This window comes from Schistocerca piceifrons, unplaced genomic scaffold (genome assembly GCF_021461385.2).
Source record: "Schistocerca piceifrons isolate TAMUIC-IGC-003096 unplaced genomic scaffold, iqSchPice1.1 HiC_scaffold_2181, whole genome shotgun sequence".
NCBI classification, from domain to species: Eukaryota; Metazoa; Arthropoda; class Insecta; order Orthoptera; family Acrididae; genus Schistocerca; species Schistocerca piceifrons.
This window is the reverse complement of record NW_025728099.1, coordinates 130,811-151,496: the sequence shown is the minus strand read 5'-3', so window position 1 is coordinate 151,496 and position 20,686 is coordinate 130,811. Positions and strand designations below refer to the sequence as shown.

At 43.1% G+C, this 20,686-nt stretch overlaps 1 protein-coding gene across 1 annotated transcript in view; it reads left to right on the top strand.

The window, feature by feature from the left end:
* Nucleotides 1-20,686, top strand: part of LOC124742197 (mRNA cap guanine-N7 methyltransferase-like) — a 129,956-nt gene that overhangs the window by 40,749 nt on the left and 68,521 nt on the right. The window contains exon 4 of the mRNA XM_047248768.1: nt 2,660-2,771. Within this exon, the coding sequence (XP_047104724.1) occupies nt 2,660-2,771 (112 nt within the window). The remainder of the gene's footprint in view (nt 1-2,659; nt 2,772-20,686) is intronic.

Here is a 20,686-nt window from a genome sequence, read left to right as displayed (position 1 = left end):
TTGTTAATGCAAGTTTCTCAAAACAAGCAAAATGGGATGTCATCCCATCTTGCATGAAACTAGTGGTGTGAACACAGTAACATTCCTGCAAAGCATGAATCACGTGCTGCACAAAGATGTGCTTATGACGTGCAGGTGTAACTGTACACTTAACAGACCTGCAAGGTGCCATCTCCTCGAAGAAAAACAGACTGTGAAGGAGCTTGTGAATCCACACCACACAGTCACATAAGCCGAGTGCAGTGGATGTGCATCCACAATATTTGGTGGAGTAGAACCTCATATGTGACAGTTCCGGCATCTATAGAGTGATGCAGAGTAAGGAGTGCCTCATCCATCCAAAGAAGGTTCCCCAGCGGCATGTCATCCATTTCCATGTGAACAAATAACTGAAGAGCAAACCCATGGCGTTGTAGCCCATCTTGAGGCTTCATTTGACGCATGTTCTGAATCTTGTAGGGATACTATTGTAAAATGCACTGCAAAATCTTTTTAACTATTAACCAGGGGAGAGAGAATTCCTGTGCCACTGCTTGAGTGCTGGCTACAGAATTGAAGACATGTGCTGCACGGTCCACTATAGCTACAGCAAATTGATCAGAAACTGTCATGGGAGTGGGCTGCCTCCCTACCTCTGCTTCATTACCTAATTCACCTGTTTCTTCAAATTTCTTTATCATATTCTTTAGCCTTTTTATTGATGTAACACATCTTTGCAGTTGTTGCTGCCAGCTATTCCTGCAATGAGGTGCTGTTATTGCTGGCATTCTTTTAACAGAACTTCAGTAGAAAACTTAAACTTTCTTAACCCTTTACACCAACAGTCACTTCACAAAAGAAATAAACATCTGTTACCAAGCGACAGAAAGCATACTGGTGTCAGAACATGAAACATTTCATATACCAACTGCTTAATGTGCCATATTTTCACCTGATGGCAGAAAGTGGAGCTATTATTTTTCCAGCATACTCTTGTGAGCGCACCAATTAATGACCATACGTAAAATGTTCCAGTGTCGTGCAACATATACAGTCCGTACTGTAGCACTCCGAACACCATCAGTTTAATTACAACCACCCAACACATTTGCTGCATTTTTTATATTTTCATTAATTAAATCCAATATCTCTTGTGTTATCCAATGATTTATGCTTGTCTTAGTCTTTTTGCCTGTTTGAGCCATTGTGGTCTTCACTATTTTATCCCCCAAAGGTACGTATTTGTCCTCTGTTGTATTCCATGTCCCTATTTCAATCAGTTGTTGCCTAAAGGTCCCTTTGAAGTTGCCGACAGTCTCTGGTCCTTTCAGTTTATTCAGGTCCCATCTCCTCAATTTACTGCTTTCTGTAATGTCTTCCATTTTAATTTGCATTTCATAACCAGTAAATAATGGTCAGAATCCACATCTGCCTATGGAAATATTCAGCAGTTTAAAATTTGGTTCTGAAATCCCTGTCTTATCGTACATATAATCAATCAGAAACTTTTCAGAGTCGCAAGGTCTTTTTTACATAGGCAGTATTTCCGTTGTTCATACACCTGTAATGGTTTCTAGTCATGCCTGCTTCTCCAGCTGTCCATTTCTCATGTAGCTGTTTCTGCTTTGCTAATCGACACAGTAGAAGTACAAAACACCTGTACTACCTTCCATTCACCAAAAAGCAGAAGTGTTGCATTGTCAATAGGCATACACAAAAGAAAGAAAAAAGCACTCAAGATTTATCCTTTGATGAGCTAGAGTAACACACACACACACACACACGTACGTGTGCGCGCCTGCGCACATTATTGTCCCTACATGGTGCAGGCTGGACAGCCGATACCATTTAGGGGCGTAAGTGTGTGCTTCTGCTTTTTGGTGAGTGGTCTCTAATCCAAACGTATTTACATTATACAAGAATTGTCGTATGGCATTTGGACTGCTTTTCAAAATATCATCTGCTTTCTCAGCGAGAATAGGTTGAGAAAAGTGGAAAGGAGGGATCCGCCTGTTGTGGGGATGGGGGGGGGGAGACAACCCATGCATCTTTCGTACCTGAGAAAAGAACTAACAGCTTAAAAAAAAATGGATAGTTGTCTACTTTTAGAGTGTCTGTCAGCAGTACTGCAATTTCAACTCCTGAAAGTAAGTAATGACTATGTGTATAGAAATATATCTGGATTTTTTCTTAATTTGATTTACAATTACAGTTTATTGTGCATTTCAAGTTCGATTAAATGTGAAAAAAAGTGTTAAATATAGACATTCAGTTTTCATTCCTGAGGAACTTTTAGGAGTAGTACACTTCAAAGCATGTGTGTGAGACCAGTAGTAACGCTGTTACAGCCAAGTAGAAACATACAGACATTTTAATTTTCCATCTTTGATCCCTGAACGTTGTTAATGCCCATAAATAACAATTTAGCCATGTGTATGTGAAGTAAAGTATGCAATGCCTGTTTCACAAGGTCCTGCAAAAGTGATGCTGGTTGGTTTTTTCATGTTCTGTTGATTTTTCCGTGTACCTTTTCTTATAAAAACAGTACAGCTATGAAATTTTGATAGTTATGTCAAGATGGGGACTAAAATTACCTCTGTTTTTCTGTTATCTGTGTTACTTTATAATTTAGGTATCACAGTGATATATTTGTTTCTGATATTTTGCATATTTTGACTAGGCTTGCCGAAAAATATGGTCTGCAGTTAGTAGCCAAGGAAAGGTTTGGTGAATTTTACAGCCGACATAAACCAGAAGGGAAATCATTACTTCAAAAGATGCAAGCCCTTGAGGTAATCAAAAGTGTACAACTACTTTATAAAATGTTCTTATTTAGTACTTTTACAAACTGATAAAATTATTCTTACTGAATGATGCACAGCTTCACCAACTGTGTATAGTGATCAATGCTGGCAGGGTATAGGAAATCCATGCATTCTTTTCAATATGTAGAGAACACGCCTTCAGGTATGAGGAACAACTGAGGACATAAATTAACAAAGTGAAGCGGCTGTTAGAAACTGTAGTAATTAAGCTCTTGTGAAGTATTTGTACGTTGCAAAGCTAAGTACTATGTAAGAAAACCAGCAGGGAAGTTGTACTTCAGTGAAAACAAAACAGATACAGTTTATCTCATGTCACTAGTTTAATATGCAACATTGATCTTTATCTAAGAATCATTGTCATCTTTGTGTATCACAGAAATAACAACATTGCTACTTAGAATGCAGCCAACAGGAATCTTCAGTTCTTGAATATATGTAATCATATAATTTACAGAAGGAAAGAGCAGTAAGATACTTTTTTTAATTTATAGAAACTTTCAGTGTCTTGCTTTGTCAGATGGGAGCATGTTGAAAAACAGTTGGAGCAGTATACTGTGCCACACTAAACCATAGAGGAGGACATAAAATCGAAATGGAAATCATTTTTCGTATTGTGTTGTTACAAATCTCAATGCAATTGGAACTGATTTTTATTATTAGCAGTAAATACCAATAAGGAGTAAATATTCTGCGAAGTGTGGGTATGAATAACAGTAACATTCATAGGTCTCTGCAAGATGTACAGTAGTCTGTTTTGCTTAGTATTCATACTTCTATCTATTGCTGAATGTAGCTTAGTTTCATTTATCTGGAAGATAATTCCATAAGATAAAACGTTTTGAAAGTATGGAATAGTTAGCATTTTATCTTAGTCATCACAGTGGGAGAATGCAACGCATGTTGAGCTGAGCTTGTTAATTAATTTATCTATATGTTGACAGCAATTGAGGTCTCAAAAGGTTAAGAGATGAGACACTTTTTAAATTCTGAAAAAATTAAAGTCAAAGTTTACAGGTTATAATCGGTACTGGATAAATGTTTCGTTCTACAACTTTGTTTCTTTTATCACTAAGGTGGTTCAGCTCTTTGCAAAAATGTAACAGTATTCAACCAATGATATTGTTATTCTTGCAACATTTTTGATAGGGTGTTGCACTTACCTCCATTGGCCTCCAAGCAAAAAATTGAATTGAAAAAGGAAATATTCAGCTCATAAATGTGTTTTAGAAAATTCTTACTGTATTATTAAAATAATAATACAAGAACGGAAAGGCATTGTCACAGCAATATATTGTAAAAAAATACCTAAAATTTTAGTATATCATAAACAAAAATGTGATTCTTGAGTTTCTCCCGGCGTATTTGATAATCAAAATATCCACGGGTGTACTGCCGGTCTACAGTGTCCAACGGGCACAATATTTCGGCGATCATACATGTCGCCATCATCAGGTGAACTGATGGACTGAGCTCCTGTGAACGTGCCGGCACGGAGATCCGTACACTATGGCTGCTCAGGGGGAACTGGGTTCGGTAGCGGCGGCGGCCGATTTAAATACCCTCCGCCCGCGGCGCGCTCACTCCGCCGTCTGCGCCCCGCGCCACGGTCGCGCGGTGGAACAGATTGCGACGGCGTCTGAGGTGACGTCGGTGTGATGGCTCTGTCCGCCATGGTCGTCACAACTATACATTTCCTCGATTTACTCTTGATTAACCCAATCGCTGGTTCCCAAGCCTTGCTAAGATTATAGCCACAGTCACGGTTTATGAGGTCGTCATTGGTGCGAATTTCGATGGCCTCTCTAACAACGCTGTCCCAGTATCTCTACGCCTGTACCAGAATCCTCGTGCGTTCATACTCCATAGCGTGATTTTCCGAGAAACAATGTTCAGCGACCGCCGACTTGCTCGGATACATCAGTCGAGTGTGCCTCTGGTGTTCATGGCATCGATCCTCGACGGTACGCATCGTCTGACCAATATACGACTTGCCACATTGACACGGAATCTGGTACACGCCAGCCTTCCTCAAACCGAGGTCATCTCTGGCGCTCCCCACCAGTGCACGAGTTTTAATCGGAGGACAAAACACAGCTCGAACCCGGTGTTTCTTCAAAATGCGGGCGATTTTCCCTGAGAGTGCGCCTGTATATGGGATAAACGCAGTGCCTACCTCCTCCCTCGTGATTTCATCCATCTCCACAGGTTGTGATGCAGTGGTTGGGCGGAGAGCATGTTGAATCTGCCACGTAGACTCTCTGCGTCAGAGATAGTGCGCGCCCTATGTACTAGAGTTTTAAGTACGCCATTCCTCTGTGAAGGGTGGTGGCAGCTGTCTGCGTGCAAATACAGATCAGTGTGCGTTGTCTTCCGATACACCCCATGATCTAGGGTGCCGTCAGGCCTTCTCTTGACCAAGACACCATTATCATCTCACTCAATCTGGGCTTTGGCTACAACATAAGATGAAAACCTAATGATTATAATTCTTATTGTGTCCTCCTCAGTATGCAATTTCCTAGCTGCCTTGCCCCGCGTGACCTTCATGCCACATGAACATTGTGCCAGTAGAACTTCTTAAATCTGGCACGCAGAAATTGTATGTCCACAACTGTCTGCAATAAAACGCTTGAGTACTGTAGTTGGGAGAGTCTTATATTAATCAAAACATATAACTGCAGTAGCCTCATAATCTCTAAAATGATCAACAACATTACCTTTTGTCTGCTTTCCTCAGATGAGTCTCCTTTTTAACTTTGAGTGCATTAACATTTTCACTGCCACCCTTTTATCAGGTTTTCCAGTCTGTCAAAAGACGTATGTGTATCAGTGTGAGATGGTTTTTGAACTTCAGGTTAAAATATTTTGCAAATACCTGTAAGTTTTCTAATATTTAGATTTGAAGAAAGAAATTTCGTGGTTGGATTCCTTGCTCTGGTATAGTGATGATATACTTAGGGAAACTGTTGATGTGTTCTTTTAGTAAATCAATTCTTTCCTGTGGAACTTGTTGGTTGGCTCTTTCTTCAATCTCTACACTTTAGGTGAAACAGTGGTTATGTCTTTTGACTTTTTTCAATAAAACATTGTCAATTCTCTTGTTAGGTTCGTCCAAAGTTAAGCAAAACAATTCTTTTCAAACTATTGTACTACATAGGCTGGACTCTGAACTTAATTTTCTGTCTTTTACTTTGTCTCCTTTTTTAATGCTCTCTGGGTCTTTCAGTGTGACTGAAGAATATATAAAAGAAGTTTGTAAATTATGATTGCCCAATTTTCGGTAATCACCAGAAATCTCTTGCTGGTTCATTTGAGGTACTTTTATGGTGCACATGAATCTACATTCACGAAGATGGCTGGGTCATTTGAGCTACTTTTATGGTGCACATGAATCTACATTCACAAAGATGACTTTTCACTGTTTTGGCTGCATGGAACTTTCCTTTCCTGGCAGTATGCTCTTTCTAAAGTTTCTATTTTCTTGTGCTTTTCTTCCTTCCACAAGTGTTTTCTTTTGAACTTTTCCCTGGAGTCTCTTGTCCTGGAAAAGTGATCTATTTTGGATTTGGAAGAATAAGTATAGTCTGACACTGACGTTGTCTCCTTGATTATCCCTTCACCCACAATAAAACAAACCAGATAGGTTAAGGTCACTCTTGTTACATTAACAGTCACTATTACATTAGGTCCTAATAGCTAGTTTGGTACTTTCGACTACTAGTTCTTATTGTCATCCAAAACAGTTGGAACCGCCAACCAAAACCCAATTGTCTTTGTTTACTTCTTTATTCATTCAATACCTCATCACCAGGTACATGTGCTTTATTGTTGTAAATGTCTGGATATAACAAAAATCTTAAGTAAAGTTGCAAATTTTTGTATTTATTAAATGACATTAAATTTGTATGTCCACCTAAAAAGACCATTATCACTTACAATCAAAGTACAGGTTACATTTACTGGAAAAATTATTCATTACTTCCATTTTAACTTCTTATTACTCATCCCAATACCTTTTTTTTTTTCTAAAATACAGCAACAAAAATGCTTTGTGTTCCCTTCTGTGTTCATTTGTAGTTCAGTGAGCTAAACAGACATAAACTTTTTTTAAGGTGAATACCACAACATTGACGAAATATCACTGCAACACTTCATGAAACAAGTGTTTTGTTAGAAGCCAATGGAATTAAATGGTGTACATGTCTCTGTTTGCTTCCAAATGAAGCTTTGCACCTGTTGGCTTCCAAGGATATCATGCATCCCCCTCCCCAGCACATCACCTTGCTGCCATTAGATATCAGCACCTGTCAAGCTCTCACTTATATTCCTTGGCCACAACATGTTTATGTACTTTAACTATAGTTTCTGTGCCTAACTCACATTTTTCAAAAAGTGCGCTTATCCCGCGTTGGCCACTCAGTACCTCAAATGTTACAGATGGTTTTTATTTAGTGAATCACCGTTAATCTTTCTTTTCTGAAATCAGGAGGTAATCTTTATTTGAAATGAAATGACAGCAGTTTCACCAAAAGATTTAAGGGGTGTACTGTCCAAATTGAAAGTAACATTTATTTCTTGAAAATTGCATAATATGAGTCTTTAAGATTAAAACTTTCTTTACTGAGAGTAGTGTATGAGGGTTTCCCAGAAAGAAATGCACCGAATTATTATTTTTCCCCCCCTCAACCAAAAACAATCCTACAACTGCAGAACATTACGTACTTATTATTTGAAGTCTCCTTAGTGAGCACCCAAAGTTTCCATCACTTCAATCATATAGTGTAGCTGCAGGACAGTTTCAAAATGGTGTCTGTAGGTGCTGTAGCCACCAGAAAGATCGCGGGAGGCGCACATTGGCACGGTGCGTCACGGACGGTAGTTGCTGCAAGTAGAGTCCCGTCCACCAGAGGGCACGCGAGAATTCGGACGTGACCTCTGCCGGCATAACAACAACAACAACAACAACAACTCCGGCAGCACGGGCCGGACCCAATCAGTTCACATCGGGCAGGTCTAGCAGACAGTTCCCGGTCTACACTAGGTGAAGTGCGACGGAAACGTGAATCGTGTTACTACACAATTGGCGACGAGTAGGGTCGTTCTTTCGCGTGTTGCGTCGTTGTTCCAGTTTCGCAGCTTCTCCACGGCATGGAGGATTTGGTGCGGGTTTTGGTTGCGCAGCAGACTGAGCTCTTGGCCACCATGAAACAAGTGCTTCCGGCGTTGCTCTCCACGCCGTCTGCTCCGGCGCAGTTCCCTCCTCCCTTTCCCCCGTATGACGAGACGGCGGAGGATTGGGACGCATATGAACACCGCCTTCGGCAGCATTTCCAGGCGTTTCATGTTGCCGATGCGGAGGTATTCGTGCTCTCTTCTTGTCTTGGATATCTCCCTCGCTGTATCACGTTTTGCGGCAGCTAGCGCCATTGCAGGAACCCTCGTCCTTGTCCTTTGATGCATTGTGTTCCTTGCTGTCTTCATATTATCGCCGCCGCACGCATGTTGTGGCGGCTAGGGTCGAGTTCTATCAATGCAAGAAACAGCCCCATCAGTCTTACCGGGCGTGGGCAGCTACCCTGCACAGTCTTAGTCGCAAGTGTCATTTTGTCACGGAGCAGTCACGAGAGTCGTATGCCCACGTTACGGTACGCGACGTCATTGTTCGTTCGGCCCCTGATAGGGAGGTCCGGCAACGGGCCCTGCAGTTAGAAGACCCTTCCCTCGAGGAAGTCCTGTCCATTGCTCAATTGTATGAAGTCTCTCACGCAGCAGGCCAACAGCTGGGAGTGTGGTGCGATGTCACGGAGGTTCAGGGCGGCGCGGCCGCGTCCGTTGTGTCCGGGGTCGACGACGTGCGAGCAGTACAGTCCGGCCGTTATGGCCGCTCCCGCAGGGCACGTAAACAAAATTCCGGCCGCCGGCCCCTGTTGCCATCCTGTGCGTCGTGCTATATACATCATGATCGGTCAGAGTGCCCCCAGCGTTGGGCCGTTTGTCGCAAATGTAATAAAAAAAGGTCACATTGCTAAAGTTTGCCCCTCAGCCTCAAAAGAATCGAAGGAAGCAGGTACAGCGGACATGGACGTTGACATTCAGGAAGTTTCATCGGGCCAGGCTCCCGACGCATCGGCACGCAAACTCTTTATCGAGGTGTCGGTTCAGTCGCGCCGGTTACAACTGCAAGTAGATACGGGCGTGGCAGTTTCGTTGTTGAATGCAGAAACTTATTCCGACCTTGGATCGCCCCCGTTGGCGCCAGTTTACCGGCTTCTACGCGGTTATGGTAAACAGTTCATTCCCCTGTTGGGTCAATTCACTACCGACGTGACTTACAAATCAGGCACTCGGCCTATTACTTTTATTGTTGTCAGTGATGCGAGCTCCGCTAACCTTTTTGGCCTGGATGCCTTTCAAGCTTTCGGTTTTTCTATTGCTGACACCATACAGTTGGTCTCCGAAGACGTTCCCTATCAATCATTGGAATCTTTGATCTCAGACTTTCCAGATATTTTTGAAGAGGGCCTGGGGCGTGTTTCCGATTTTGAAGCTCACTTAACGTTGAAGGCGTCGGCTCGCCCGCGTTTTTTACACGCGAGGCAGATCCCCTTGGCTCTCCGCCCTCCAGTAAAGGAAGAGCTAGACCGGCTGACAGCCCTAGGGGTCGTTCTTCCCATTTCTTCCAGTGAGTGGGCTTCGCCCCTCGTTATTGTAAGGAAGCCCTCGGGAAAATTACGTCTTTGTGGCGATTTCAAGGCCACCATTAATTCACAGTTGGTGGTGGACACCTATCCTTTGCCTTGTGCTGATGAATTGTTCTCCGCTGTTGCGGGAGGCCAATATTTTTCAAAAATCGATCTGTCGGAGGCTTATCATCAGATACCACTTGATGAGGACTCCAAACGGCTTGCGGTCGTCAACACTCCGTTTGGCCTTTACCAATACCAGCGGTTGGCCTTTGGAACATCCAGTGCCCCGGCGATATTCCAGCGTTATCTTGAGCATGTCACGTCGACAATCCCTCATTGTATTAATTACCTGGATGACATAATTGTCACAGGCCGCAGCACGAAGGAACACTTGCACAACCTTCGCACCCTCTTTCTCAAATTCAGGTCTGTGGGCTTGCGTTGCAACCTGCATAAGTCAACCTTCTTCCAACCGTCCATTGAGTATGTGGGCTACACCATATCTCGGCACGGCATCCAGCCACTAGGAAGTTTGGTCCAAGGTATCGTCAACCTTCCTCGGCCCGCTTTGCTGAAAGAGTTACAAGCTTTTTTAGGCAAGATAGCCTATTACCACCGGTTCATTCCCAGGGCTTCCACTATAGCCCACCCCCTGTACGGCCTTCTGCACAAGGGTGTTCCTTTTGATTGGTCGCCTGCATGCGAGCGAGCGTTCACCTCGTTGAAGGGCCTCCTCACGTCAGCCCCTTGTTTGGCTACTTTTGATCCCCATAAGCCGTTGGTCTTGGCTACAGACGCTTCGCAGTATAGGGTGCGGGCGGTCCTGGCCCATCGCAACGCAGATGGTTCCAAGCAACCACTGGCGTTTGCGTCTAAAACGCTTAGTCCCGCGCAGGCCCATTACTCCCAGGTGGAAAAAGAGGCTTTGGCCATTGTCTACGCTGTTACCAAGTTTCACCCTTTCCTGTATGGCACGAAGTTTCAGTTAATCACTGACCATAAACTGTTAATATCGTTATTTGGCCCCGCCTCTCAGATTCCGGATAGGGCGGCCCACAGACTACAGCGCTGGGCCTTGTTCCTCTCTAAGTACCATTATGACATTCATTTTCGCCCTACAGGACAGCATGCCAACGCCGACGCTCTTTCCCGTCTTCCGGTGGGCCCAGATCCTACGTTCGATCGAGAGGAGATTGTGTGTTTTCATTTGGATGTGGCGTCCCGCCAAGCGGTTGATGGCTTCCCAATCACTAGTTCTCGAGTCACCAGGGAAACGGCGGCTGACCCGGTTCTCTGGCAGGTAGTTCGCCTCATTCAGCAGGAGTGGTCTTCCCGCCCTCCGGGCCGGGCCTCGGACCCTCTTCATAATTATTTTCTTCTACGAGACCGCCTCTCGGTCTTGGAAGGAGTTCTCCTTCTGGCTACCGATGATACAGCTCATCGCGTGGTTGTTCCTGCAGGTTTACGAAGGGAGGTCCTCACGTTATTACATGCAGGGCACTGGGGTGTTTCCCGTACTAAAACCTTGGCTCGCAGACATATGTACTGGCCCGGTATTGACAGAGAAATTGAGCACTTGGTGGCCGCCTGTTCCCAGTGTGCGAGCCAACAAGCATCTCCCAGGGCAGTGTTCTCTTCATGGCCGCCGGCAACCCAAGCATGGGAACGTGTTCACATCGATTTTGCGGGCCCGTTTCTCAATGGCTTTTGGCTCATTGTCATTGATGCTTATTCGCGATTCCCATATGTGGTTCGCTGCTCCTCAACCACTTCAGAAGTTGCAATCCAGGCACTAGCAAAAATCTTTTCTGTGGAAGGTCTGCCAATCACCCTGGTCTCGGACAATGGACCGCAGTTTATTTCGCAGACCTTCCAGGATTTTTGTAGGCGCTCCGGTATTCGGCACGTTTGCTCTCCCCCCTTCCATCCACAATGGAATGGGGAAGCCGAGCGCATGGTGCGCATATTTAAGACGCAGATGAAAAAGTATGTACACGAATTTCCTGCGGAGGAAGCATTGACGTTTTTCTTGACGGCGTACCGGACCACACCAATGGGAGAAAGCAGTCCCGCAGAGCTCCTCCATGGGCGTCAACCTAGGACTCTGCTGCACCTCCTCCAGCCTGGTCCTCGCCAGTCTTCACAAAAAGGAGTGCCTGGCGTTCCACTGGGTACGTCAGTTTGGGCCCGTGGGTTTGGTCGCAATCCACGTTGGATACCGGCGGTGGTCCTGCGCCGACATGGCCGCCGGCTCTCTACCTTGCAGGCGGGGGACCGGGTGGTACGTCATTACCAAAATCAGCTACGTCCACGTTCGGGCACCCACCCTCCGATCTCTCGGACACCGGCTTCCCCATTGCCGACACCTGTGTTGGTTTCACAGGGGACGTTACCTCCTCTCCCCGCTGTGACTCTGCCGCACTGCGATGGTTCTCAGCCTTGGCAGCCTCCAGTAGCTCCAGGACCGGCATCACCATCGTTCGAGATGCCACAGCGAGAGTCGGCCCCCCTAGCAGGCCCGGTTTCTCAGGAGGCTGGTTCACCTGGGGTTGTCCCTTCCCCTTCGTCCCCGCCACTGGGTCTTGACCCTCCCGAGGTGGAACAGGATCCGGCGTTCGACAGCTTGTTACTCGTTCTGTCCCGGGCTCCAGTTGTGGGACGACGGGGGCCTCTTCGTGTGGTTCACTTCCAGCCGTATTCGAAGGTTCCGGCTCGAGGGTTGGCAGATCCCCTCGACTCCGGCCATCCAATGGATGTGGAGGTCATCACTCTGGCCCGACGCTCCACCTTCCGACGCAGTGGATCACAGTGGCTGCACCCCCCGAAGGAGGAGGAGTGCTGTAGCCACCAGAAAGATCGCGGGAGGTGCACATTGGCACGGCGCGTCACGGACAGTAGTTGCTGCAAGTAGAGTCCCGTCCACCAGAGGGCACGCGAGAATTCGGACGCGACCTCTGCTGGCATAACAACAACAACAACTCTGGCAGCACGGGCCGGACCCAGTCAGTTCACATCGGGCAGGTCTAGCAGACAGTTCCCGGTCTACACTAGGTGAAGTGCGACGGAAATGTGAATCGTGTTACTACTGTAGGTGATGTACATTACAAGCAACATGCAGTCATTGAATTTCTCACTGCAGAGAACAGCCCTTATCTACCCCCTTGGACTTTCACTTATTTTTGGGCCATTAAAGGATGCCATTTGTGGAAGACATTTTGAGGATGATGAGGTGGTGATTCACACAGTGAAGTACTGGCTCCACCACCAGGACAAGGATTGACACAGGCAGGACATACATGCCCTTGTTTTGCGCTGGAGGAAGGCCGTAGAACGGCATGGAGATTATGTAGAAAAATATGGTGTGTAGATAAAACACCATTATTTCGTATGTGTAATTCTCATTACGTTCAACAAAGAATTGTTGAAGAAAAAAATGCAGTGCATTACTTTCTGGGCAGCCCTCATAAGGATGAGCACCAGATTAATAACTTCGTCAGCAGCAAACCCTACAGATTTTCAACAATCCATTGAAAATTAATTTATATAGGTTATGAATATAAGTAGACCAACTACAGGATCTTGTGGTAATCAGTATTTATGCTCCGCCATTTGACTTTATTTTTATTCCTGTAGTGTAACTTATCAGTGTGATGCGTAACTTAAAGCGTGTCTAAGGAAACTGTGCTATCCATTGGTATAATGAATGAAAACCCCTGCCTAGATCGCTTCCTTATAATAATAATAACCCCTTTTAGTGTGGTTAGTTGGTTCAGGACAGAACTAATGAAGCCTCGGACAAGCGCTGTCATGGTCGGGGGGGTGACGCTTGAACCCTATGCCCATCCACAATGGTAACGACACTGCTAGCCACACGGAAAATGATTTAAATCCAAATAGAGGTGTTTTGCAGGATATGCTTCCTGCAACCACTCTAGAAGGAAAACAGAGACAGAGGATGAGATGGTCAGATGAAGTTAACCGACATCTCATGTTCTGTTATTACCAAGCAACAAACTTAGGAACCAACACAACTGGATACAAATCACAAGTATACACAACATTTATTACCAGATACCCAGAATTAAGTTTTTAACAGAACAACGACTAGCTGATCAGATCCGTATAATAATCAAAAATAACAGGACACCCCAGTCAGAATTAGAAAACATCAAACACCAAGTACAACAAATACTGGAACAAAATAATGTGCAATCAGAAGAAGAAGAAGAAGAAGAAGAAGAAGAAGAAGAAAATACAGTAATGGACTCAAACATCCTAGAGCAAACAAACAAAGAACAACACGCATCAATTAAACAATCGGAGGAAAACAAAATCTTAAGACAGCCACCAGAACAAGCACAAATAGAACACGAAGTGACACACGTTAGATACAGAAGAAAAATTTCAGCTGACATATATAGAATACAAAGACACAAATGCAGACATTAGACCATTCTTGCATAGACCACCAAATAACCCACAAGTCGAAACAACAACAACAACAACTATCAACACAATCATACACAACAAAATAAATGACAATACAACTATGGAAGAGTTACAACTACTGGTTTATATAGGAGCACTCACTACACTAAATATACACACTCGGCAGAGATAAGAACCAACCAACACACAGAAGAAATCCACAAAACCAGCATGGCAACACAGGCTACAGATCAGAATAGAAAAACTGAGAAGAGACATCGGACAGCTAACACAATTTATAAGAAATGAAATATCAGACAAAAACGAAAAAGGTTAGGTAAAATCTCACAACAAGAAGCAATAGAGAAATTAGATGAAAAGAAGCAGAAATTACAAGCATTGGCCAAACGACTTAGAAGATACAAAAAAAGTGAAAATAGAAAGAAACAAAACCAAACATTAAACACAAACCAAAAGAAATTTTACCAGACAATAGATAACACACACATTAAAATAGACAATCTACCAAACATAACAGACATGGAACACTTCTGGAGCAACATATGGTCAAACCTGGTACAACATAACAGACATGCACAGTGGATACTAGCAGAAACAGACACTTACAAGATGATACCACAAATGCCTGAAGTGATAATTTTGCAACATAAAGTCACCCGAGCAATTAATTCTATGCACAGTTGGAAAGCCCCTGGAAAAGATAAAATAGCAAATTTCTGGCTAAAGAAGTTCACCTCAACACATTCACATCTAACTAAATTATTTAACAGTTACATTGCAGACCCATACACAGTCTCCGATACTCTTACACAAGGAATGACTTATCTGAAACCTAAAGATCAAGCAGACACAGCAAACCCAGCAAAATATTGCCCCATAACATGCCTACCAACAATATACAAAATATTAACTTCAGTCATTACACAGAAATTAATGACACATACAACACAGAACAAAATTATAAATCAAGAACAAATAGGCTGCTTCAAAGGAGCACAAGGATGCAAAGAGCAACTGATAATAGATGCAGAGGTGACATATCAAGCTAAAACCAAACAAAGGTCGCTACACTATGCATACATTGATTACAAAAAAGCTTTTGATAGTGTACCCCACTCATGGTTACTACAAATATTGGAAATATACAAAGTAGATCCTAAATTGATACAGTTCCTAAACATAGTAATGAAAAATTGGAAAACCACAGTTAATATCCAAACACATTCAAATAATATCACATCACAGCCAATACAGATTCAGCGTGGAATATACCAAGGAGACTCATTAAGTCCTTTCTGGTTCTGCCTTGCTCTGAACCCACTATCCAACATGCTAAATAATACAAATTATGGATATAATATTACTGGAAGATACCAACACAAAATCACACATTTACTATACATGGATGATCTAAAACTACTGGCAGCAACAAATCAACAACTCAACCAGTTACTAAAGATAACAGAAGTATTCAGCAATGATATAAATATGGCTTTTGGAACAGACAAATGTAAGAAAAATAGCATAGTCAAGGGAAAACACACTAAACAAGAAGATTACATATTGGATAACCACAGTGACTGCGTAGAAGTGATGGAAAAAACATACGCCTATAAATATCTAGGATACAGACAAAAAACAGGAATAGATAGTACAAATATTAAAGAAGAACTAAAAGAAAAATATAGACAAAGACTAACAAAAATGCTGAAAACAGAATTGACAGCAAGAAACAAGACAAAAGCTATAAATACTTATGCTATACCAATATTGACCAATTCATTTGGAGTACTGAAATGGAGTAACACAGAACTAGAAGCACTCAGTACACTTACACGACCACAATGCCACAAATATAGAATACATCACATACATTCAGCAACAGAAAGATTCACATTAAGCAGAAAGGAAGGAGGAAGGGGATTTATCGACATAAAAAACCTACATTATGGACAGGTAGACAACTTAAGAAAATTCTTTATAGAACAAGCAGAAACTAGCAAAATACACAAAGCAATCACTCATATAAATACATTGGCTACACCATTACAATTTCATAACCACTTCTACAACCCTTTAGCTCACATAACATCAACAGATGCGAAGAAAGTAAATTGGAAAAAGAAAACACTACATGGCAAGCACCCTTATCACCTAACACAGCCACACATCGATCAAGACGCATCCAACACACGGCTAAGAAAAGGCAATATATACAATGAGACGGAAGGATTCATGATTGCAATGCAGGATCAAACAATAAACACCAGATATTACTGCAAGCATATTATTAAAGATCCCAATACCACAACAGATAAATGCAGACTTTGCAAACAACAAATAGAAACAGTAGATCACATCACAAGCGGATATACAATACTAGCAAATACAGAATACACCAGAAGACATGACAATGTAGCAAAAATAATACATCAACAGCTTGCCTTACAACATAAACTTATAAAACAACACGTTCTCACATACAAGTATGCACCACAAAATGTACTGGAGAATGATGAATACAAATTATACTGGAACAGAACCATTATAACAGATAAAACACCACCACATAACAAACCTGACATCATACTCACCAATAAAAAGATGAAATTAACACAACTAATTGAAATACCATACCCAATACAACAAATATACAGAAGAAAACAGGAGAAAAAAATTGAAAAATACAGCCAACTGGCTGAGGAAGTCAAGGACATGTGGCATCAGGATAAAGTTGACATTATACCAATTGTACTATCAATTACAGGAGTCATACCACACAATATCCACCAGTACATCAACGCAATACAGCTACATCCAAACATATATATATATATATATATATATATATATACAACTACAGAAATCTGTAATTATTGATACATGTTCAATTACCCGAAAGTTCCTAAATGCAATGTAACATATACCGTACAGTTAAAAGGAAGTGACGCTTGATCAAGGTCCACGTCACTTTCCATTTTTAACCAGACATAACATCTGAGAAAGGAAAGATTATTATTATTATTATTATTATTATTATTATTATTATTATTATTATTTCAACCTAATACATTTCAGTAAAAGATAAAAGTAAAAATATAAATTTAGTAACCAACCTCCCATCAGGGGCTCAGCATTAATTGGCTCATTATGGGCTTGGTGAGCCCAGGGTTCCTGAACTGGGGACTGGTAAGCACTGCCAGTCTTCTGTCACTATAAGCTCTGAGCATGCTTCAGTGGCTACCATGCGGCGGTGGAATGTTGTGCCACAGGGAAATAAAATGAGGATGATAAAAACCTCCATAAAAAAAAACTCTCAGTCTTAAGGTGCGCTGCGCGCCAAGATGCCTGGCTGTTGAGGTGGAATAGTCATTCGCAGTCAGCCTCTGTGGAACCTGCCGCACCTCAGTTATATAAGGCTTACCTAGGCATGCGGGGCTCGTGTCTCGATGGACTTTCATTTCCCTAGCTGCTTGTGGTACTGGTATGGAACCTTTGAAGTTCCCTCTGCCTTCTCCCAGTGGAAAAGGTGGATTGCTGGTAGGTAAAAACACCCAATCGAACAAGGGGGTTTGTGTTGCCAGTCCTCCTGATTCTGGACTTACTCAGAGTGGTGGTATTTATAGTAACAGAACACATACTGCTGCCCAGAATGCGTTTTTCATCTTCAGGCGGAAAGAGGGTAGTTCTGAAAAGATTTTGCCATTCTCCTTTCTATATCCAAAAGGGCTTGGAGGGAATCCGTGGTTCTTTAAAGTTGGTGAAACCACTTGTGAAATGGTGCATCATTAGTGGAAACTTCTAATTCCCAGTAAGCAGTTAACCTCCAAAAAGCAAAATGTCTTAGAGAATAAGCAATAGAGACAGAACTGCACAACGTGTTGAACTACAGGAAATGTGTTTCTTTGACATTCCCAAAGAAGAATTGAAAAATGAGTGTGCCCAAGAATGCATTTTTGATGTACAAAATATAATGAAAAGGGTGTATGGCGATCTAGTGAAATTGGACCCTCTTATACTGGCATTGAATAGCATGAAACTTCCAGAGCATATCAAGGCACATTTCCTTCACCTCAGTGTGTGGCCTTGTTTCCTGAAGCCAATGTGCTGTTCTAAGTGCCAGTACTTTGGGCACACTGCTGTCAGATAAAGGAGAAGCCACTGGGGCATATGTGGGAAGGCTGTTCGTGAAGGAGTCAATTGTTCATCTGCTGTGTAGTGTGTCAACTGCTACAGTGATCACCCTGCCTGGAGTAGGGACTGCAGTGTCTTCGTTGAAGAAACAAAGAAACAGGAAATAAAACCAACGAAACATATCTTGTATGGAGAAACCAAAAATATCTATAAGGCCGTGCAGCCCCTAACATTTGCTACCTCCTTTGCATATGTTCTTAAACAGCCAGTCCCTCATACTGATGCTGCTATACAAATGGAAGTTGCCAGTGTCAGCACTAGTACCTGCATCTTCCAATGCACTTGTTCTGCTGCAGTTATTTTGATGCTGCAGCTATTTCTAAGCCCATACCTCCATCCAGGACCTCTGACAAGGCTGTGGTTGCTGCTGTTGGGGAGCTCCCTGCTCAGACTGGGGCATGCATCTTGCACCAAAGCTGAGCCTCTTCATACGGTGGCTCCTCTCCCAGGCTGAAAGACAGCGCCAAAGTGAAACCCCCTTGATAAATGTCTCATGTCCTCCAGTGGAATGTTAATGTGTTGAGGACACACAAGGAGGAACTGAAGCTCCTAGCACAGTGTGCTTCTGTATGCAGGAAACACATTTTAAAGCGTCTGATGCCCCTGTCCTATGGGGCTATACAGTCTATTGCAAGGATGACCTGACTGGGGAAAGAGCCAAGGGAGATGATGTGTTGTATTTGTAAATAAAGTGCACACCTCCTCTGCCCTTCCCTTGGCTTACTGACCTGCAAGCAGTTGCAGTTGAAATTCACACGTGTCAGAGAATCACAGTTTGCTCACTGTGTTTATCTCCTTCTGATGCATTAGACTGTGAGACTAATCTTGTGGAACAACTCCCCTGTCTGTTTCTCCTCTTGGGAGACTTCAGTGCTCATCATTTCTTATGGGGGTCGGGTTTGGGAGGGCCTCATGACATTCCAAAATCTGTGCATCCTAAACGCTGATACTCCCACTCATTTTTGTGCTGCTACTGGATTATTCTCAGCCATCAAACTCTCTCTGTGCCCATTAACCTACTGGATGGAGGATTGCTTCAACAGAACCCACCAAAGTGGATGGTCAACAGGGTTAACTGGATGCAGTTCAGAGAGCTGGCTGTGTTTAACATCACAACAGCATCCAGAAATGGGTGGACCACATCACATGAGTGATCCATAATGTTGCTGACTTATCCATTCCAGAGTCCTCAGATCATCTTAGGAGACGACCTGTACCTTGGTGGACAGATTAGCGCAGTTCAGCAATCTGGGACAGACATGCAGCTCTAAGACGATTTAAATACCGACTGACAGCAGACAATCTCATATCCTTCAGTCTCAAGACCCAAGGCTTGATGCATAATTAAGGAGAACAAGAAAAGGTCATGGCAAGCTTTCCTGGACTCTGTTAACCATTCCACTTGTTTTACGAAAATATGGAAGCCATCTGAAGGATTTCCAGTAAACACAGTTGTCTACCAATAACAGCAGTACTGAAACAGAGGTTTCTCCTAACAATGTCGGTGATATTACTCAAATGCTGGCATTTTGCAAAACCTACTGCCAATGCAAGCCAGGATCTGGCATTTCATCGCTACCATGCGACAGTAGAGAGGGCCAAGTTGGACTTCAAATCCAACAGTTCTGAGTCCTGGGAGCTGGAATCGGCACTGTCAGAGAATCTTGAGACTGCACCTGGTCATGACCAGGTCTGGTACTGTATGCTGTGACATTTGCCAGTGGCGTCAATGGAAATCCCTCTCGAATGTTTTAATCTCATATTGCAAACAGGCAACTTCCCAACTCATGGGGAGAGGCAATTCTGATACTTCTCAAACCAGGGAAAGACCGCACATCTCCCAGTAGTTGCAGGAGTATTACCTTGACAAGCTGTACAGGAAAGGCCTTGGAGCGAATGGTTAACCATCATCTGGTCTGGTTGTTAGAGACCAGGCAACTCCTTAGCCATTCTGAGTGTGGATTCCAGAGATTTTGGTCCACTGTCAACAACCTGACCCTGCTACGGGTGGCTATTTAGCAGTCTGTCCTGTGTAAACATCACTGTATGGGCATCTTCTTTGATATCAGTAAGACATATAACACTACTTGCAGGCACAGTATTCTCACGCAAATTCATTAATGGAGCGTTTGTGGCCACCTCCTCATTTCCTTAAAGTATTTCCTGTCTCAGCGGTTGATTAAGACTCGATTTGGTGACACTGTCAGGTCGATTTGAGCAGGAGAATGGTGTTGCTCAGGGCAATGTTTTAAGTGTTACCCTCTTTGCCAAAGCCATAAACAGTGTCACGTCTATGGTAAAGAATTCTGTACAGCATTCCATTTTTGTGCAGTGTTGCAACAGCAAGCCGTTTGTTGCAGCTTGCATTTCAGAAGTTAGAGGAGTGTGCTGCAAAGATGGAATTTCAGTTTTCTGCAGATAAGTTGTGTGTGTGTGTGTGTGTGTGTGTGTGTGTTTTCATTCATTTTAATTGTCCTCGCCATATATTTAATTTACCTGACTTGTGTATGAGGTACACTAGCCTATATTTTAGAGTCTTGGTTGAAGTTTCTG